General features: G+C 39.7%; 1 protein-coding gene across 1 annotated transcript in view; it reads left to right on the forward strand.

Moving 5' to 3' along the window:
* tmem231 (transmembrane protein 231) overlaps window positions 1-5,414 on the forward strand; it is a 21,895-nt gene that overhangs the window by 7,596 nt on the left and 8,885 nt on the right. Inside the window, exon 4 of the mRNA XM_046037732.1 lies at window positions 3,952-4,095. Coding sequence (XP_045893688.1) covers window positions 3,952-4,095 — 144 coding nt within the window. The remainder of the gene's footprint in view (window positions 1-3,951; window positions 4,096-5,414) is intronic.

Below are 5,414 nucleotides of genomic sequence, written 5' to 3' on the forward strand. Positions count from 1 at the left end.
CTTGTGAGCTTGTTGTTCCTCCACTTAATTGTTCCTCAACCTCCTCCCACACTAACCCCTTGATTCCCAAGTACTTTCTGCTGCTTTAACTATTATTTTGATTTTTTCTGTTTTCTTCTCTGTTTGCACAGAGCAATTTACCACTTCAACCATAAGCAAAACAAACTCATTTTTCCCCACCATCATAGTGTCTTCCTTGATTTTGTCACATCCCTCACGTGTTCTTGACTTTTTACATTCTACACTAGCTTGTTTATTGTTTGGTCTGTCTGGTTGCCAACCTACTCTCTTGGTTGCTTCAGCGTATGTTATCCCTTCTGATGTTTTAATTCTCTGTATTTCTACAGCTCTCTTACTAGCCTCGCATCCCCTGTAGGCCGAGTTGTGTTCTCCTCCACAGTTACAGCATTTTAGCTTAGCTCCATTTATGCATTTCCCATACTCATGTTCACCACTGCATCTTCCACACCTTTGTTTGCCCTTAAATACAGCTGCTACATGTCCATATTTTTGACACTTAAAGCACCTCAGAGGTGGGGGAACATAACGTTTGACATTGTAGCACATATAACCTATATATACCTTAGATGGTAGACTTTCCTCATCAAAAACAATCATAACAGATGTAACGGAGTTAAAAATGCACTTTAATAATTCTTATTTCCAAATTCTATCTCATTGAGTTATTTTTATTTATTTTTGCTATTTTTTCTTGTGGAAATGTAAACTCCGTCATTCCTTAGCTGCACACTACCCCTTTTGTACCTCCTAAGCTTACGTAGTGCTCGTCTCCCTCAGTTGCGTCTTGCACCGCTGAGGCTAAGTTGTGTAGAAAAGTGCTGCTGGGTTTATCTATTGTTTTCTTTGGAAATTGAACCATTTACGTTAAAACTTTAAACACAAATTGTGCAATTTCAATATGGTTATGTCACGTAGCAGTTTTGTATCAGTGTGACCGTTAAAATACGTTTTATCAGTGTTTTCATTTTAACTTTCTAGCGCCAGTTTTACCAGGCAGGCGGGCCGCGTCATGTTACCTATGTAACCTGTCGGAGTTTTCAGCGTCTTGTCACTTGAGTAAACGCTGTATTTGTATGTTTAGGAAGCAGAGGTAATGTAAGAGGAGGCCAGGGGGCAATTGATGTGTGCATTGTGTTCTGCAGATGTGCGAGCCAATAAATCGTGGAAAAGAAGTGATCTCAAGAGTCATCCTTCACACACCCGACCACACCCGTTACACAGACAAGCTGTCACATCTTTCACCATTACGTGTTGTTTTCAAGCGTTTTGCCTCGGCTACACGTGCTCCTTCCACATTTTCCTTGACTTATTCTACTGACATATTTGTGGGTATTCCCGAAATGACTCCTCGAACCTTCTTTGTATTATTGGTGATCAATGATCCTTGCACTCGCTTACCTTCAATTTTGTTAAGCCGAACAGCCTTCCCTTGCTGATCAGTGCTCCATTTCTCATTACTCGCGCACTTTTCACATTGCCAACCAACTTGTTTATAGCTTTTGTTAAATGAAGCGGGTTCCACTCGCCGAATGAGGCTCCCTCCTGAGTCATTTTAATCATTACTTTGTACTCTTCGTTTCTACCTTCTGTTGAAGCCACATCTTTTCCTTCCCTTCGCCTCTCTATTAATGTGCTTGGACACAGAGCTCTGTGAACAGCCAGCCTCTTTAGCAATGACCTTTTTGTGTCTTGCCCTCCTTGTGCAAGGTGTCAATGGTCGTCTTTTGGACAGCTGTCAAGTCAGCAGTCTTCCCCAGGATTGTGTAGCCTACAGAACTAGACTGAGAGACCATTTAAAGGCCTTTGCAGGTGTTTTGAGTTAATTAGCTGATTAGAGTGTGGCACCAGGTGTCTTCAATTTTGAACCTTTTCACAATATTCTAATTTTCTGAGATACTGATTTTGGGGTTTTCATTAGTTGTCAGTTATAATCATCAAAATTAAAAGGAATGAACACTTGAAATATATCAGTCTGTGTGGAATGAATGTTTACATTATACAAGTTTCACTTTTTGAATGGAATTACTGAAATAAATTAACTTTTTGATGATATTCTAATTTTATGACCAGCACCTGTATTATTCTCATGTATTTTACTGGAGGTATATAGCACTGGCTCCTAGACAGTTTTTTTTATGAACAGCCAATGTACTTTGGGTGTGGTGAGACCAGACGAGATTTTCGATTTTAGTATTTTCAATACTAAGTTATGAAAATTATGAAAATTTTGAGAAATTTGAAACACTTAATTTCCTGTGTTCTGGTGAATTTTTTGGACCAATATCTGCCTTTTCTGTATCAATTTATTGGTGGAAATGTTTTTATTTATGTAGAGGGAAATACAAAATTCAGGTGCTTGTTTCAGCAAGTTTTCTGCTCATGTACAAAACTTTCTGCACATTCATAATCTCTCTTACACATCTGTGTTCTCTGACCTGTCCAGAAATAATTCTTAATATTATGAGACTAATGTCATCATTTAAGCAGAATTCATAATATTTTTTAAGTCAGCCAACCCTATACTCTGCTGTGCATTACGTTATTGCTCTGCTGATATGGTAATAGGCCCTTCAGACCGTATGACAGACACAGAACCCCATTTGGGACTTTACTGGATGAGACAAGGAGGTGGAAAGCTAAATTAACTGAAAACTAGGGCTGTCCCTACTAAGGATTTACATAGTCGACTCAGAATTGTCAAGTCCTGCCTATAGTCGAATCATGTGAATTTTTGTGCATGGCGATTGCTATTCATTCAACTTACACTGTAAATTTCCAGCTAAACTGAGGCTTTTTGAAGGCCCTTTCTCTCTCTCGCCTGTCATTCACCGGTCTTGTGCAGAGTTTTGCTTGCATGCCATGCTGTTCCTAGCGTGTCTATTTCAAGAAACGATATTATATTCTTTTTGTGATCCTTCGATGGTGATAGATTATCTGAAAGTCCCGCGAGGTGCGGACAACTCCACACTGGCACAACACCAGTGAAGCTGGGGCTCGGTCTCTTCAGCAAGTGTTCTTCTTCTGCCACTAGGCTACACCATAGACTGTATAAACGCTACGCCTACACATGCGCACTGACGACCCAGGGTTGGATTTATTCAACCACTTTAAAAACATTTAGTGAAAGTTTTTTTCCTTTTACATGTTTATTTACAGCATTAAACGTTGAAATGTATATTGTAATAGGCTGTATATTAACTTATTGGGAGGAAACTGGTAGTTCTAAAACGTTGAGCACCCCCATATCGCTAATATGGCATGATCCTTGTTTTGCTGTGAAGCTTCGACTGTGACATTGACAGTCGAATCAGGCTCCACCCATCGCAGCATCGAATCTTCGACTATTTGGGGTCAGCTCTACGAAACACATGTGATCAGGCCGCAATCTCACCACAAATCCACACAAATATTAACTTAAACGCCTCCAATAAAGTGCAGCTCACAGTCCCAAACAGAACAAGTTTGCGCTCAGGTTTTTACGTATATGTAGAAAAACTCTGGGTCCCTTATCTCGGTGTATGCGGGTGTCACTTCAGCTGGGTGAAGATGACTTGCAAAGCGAGTTGACGTTATCAGTTACTCATTTGTTTTTCAGTGTGTGAGAAAATTGATGTGACAGTGTGTGAAAAGTGTCCATTGTGTGAATCTCGCCAGACAGGTTTTCCCCTAATAGGAAATATTGTTTTAATCTCGCAAGATCTCGTGGCACAATATCACATATTCATAAGTATAGTGTGCTGTTTTGCCCCTGGAGCAAGTACCATTATCTCTTTCAGTCTACCTGCTACAAGAATAATTACTGCATGTGTATGGTCATATTATCAGTCAGTTTGGTTAGATGGCTTTAGAATATAGCCAACTGATACTGTTGCTATTACACTGAATGAGCCACACATCCTTTCCTGTGTGCATTTCTTTGTGTTTTTCCAGCGGATGTCCACAGTAGTGATGCAGAGCCTGGCCTATGTGCAGCACTCTTCTTCTGTCCCCGGAGCTAAGCTGTTCATCAGCGGAGACCTGAGGCTGCAGCAGAAGACACCCCTGCCTCACCGAGGACTGTTCAACATTTACAATGTGAGAGGACACAGACTCACTGTCTTTCTCCTATCCACCAGTTATCTCACTCTTGTTTTTGCACCAATACGAATTCAAGTAGAGCAGTCTAAAACGACATGGGAAAATATTTTGACACACCCTGAAACTCTATAGTTCACATGGTCCAAGGCTGCAGCAGATCCTGGCAGAGCACTCTGCAGGAAGGTGAAGCTGGGGTGGTTGTCGAGCATGCAAAACAATCAACAAAGAAAATGAGCGAAAAGGCAAATGTATGAATGGGACAAGGTGCAGTAGAGAGCCAGGAACTCATATGATAGGATCGATGAGATGAGATAGGATCGGGAGATACATGTAAGAGAAGCGAGAAAAAACTTGGCCTAGAGTGAACGGTGCAAATATAGTCATCGCACCAGTATTATCATAAACATTTCATTAACTTCCAACGCATAAAGGCCGAATATAGTAGGCCACACTTTGCAAAATAAATAATAAACAAAATAAATGAACATCCCTTCTCTTACATAACCTTAAATGCATGCAGAAATAAAAATAATCCGTTTCAAATGCATCACTCCAAATGCAGGATTCAATGAATTCATGTCATCCCTCATTCTATTTTCCTCATTGCTTTCTGTCTTCAAAAGGAGAGAAAGGCTTCCCCTGCTCCTATAGTCACAAAATGAAGGTGCTTGTCTTTTAACTGTTGATGTCACATTAGCTAATTGTGCCTTCTTTGCTGATCAAAACAATTCATCATCAGGGGATACATATAAAATATGTTATCTCAAAAAACAAGTTTTAAAATGCATTAATGAATATTATAAACTCAAATAATATAGATTTAAAAAATGAAAACTCTTGACCCTCTTCTTATATACTATATATGTGTGCGCGAGATCAACACATCTGACATACAGTGGGTACGGAAAGTATTCAGACCCCTTTAAATTTTTCACTCTTTGTTTCATTGCAGCCATTTTCCAAAAATCAAAAAAGTTCATTTTATTTCTCAGTAATGTAAAATCAGCACCCCATCTTGACAGAAAAAAACAGAAATGTACAAATCTTTGCAAATTTATTAAAAAAGAAAAACTGAAATATCACATGGTCATAAGTATTCAGACCCTTTGCTCAGTATTTAGTAGAAGCACCCTTTTGATCTAATACAGCCATGAGTCGTTTTGGGAAAGATGCAACAAGTTTTTCACATCTGGATTTGGGTATCCTCTGCCATTCCTCCTTGCAGATCCTCTCCAGTTCTGTCAGGTTGGATGGTGAACGTTGGTGGACAGCCATTTTCAGGTCTCTCCAGAGATGCTCAATTGGGTTTAAGTCAG

Source organism: Micropterus dolomieu, linkage group LG22 (genome assembly GCF_021292245.1).
Source record: "Micropterus dolomieu isolate WLL.071019.BEF.003 ecotype Adirondacks linkage group LG22, ASM2129224v1, whole genome shotgun sequence".
Taxonomy (NCBI): Eukaryota; Metazoa; Chordata; class Actinopteri; order Centrarchiformes; family Centrarchidae; genus Micropterus; species Micropterus dolomieu.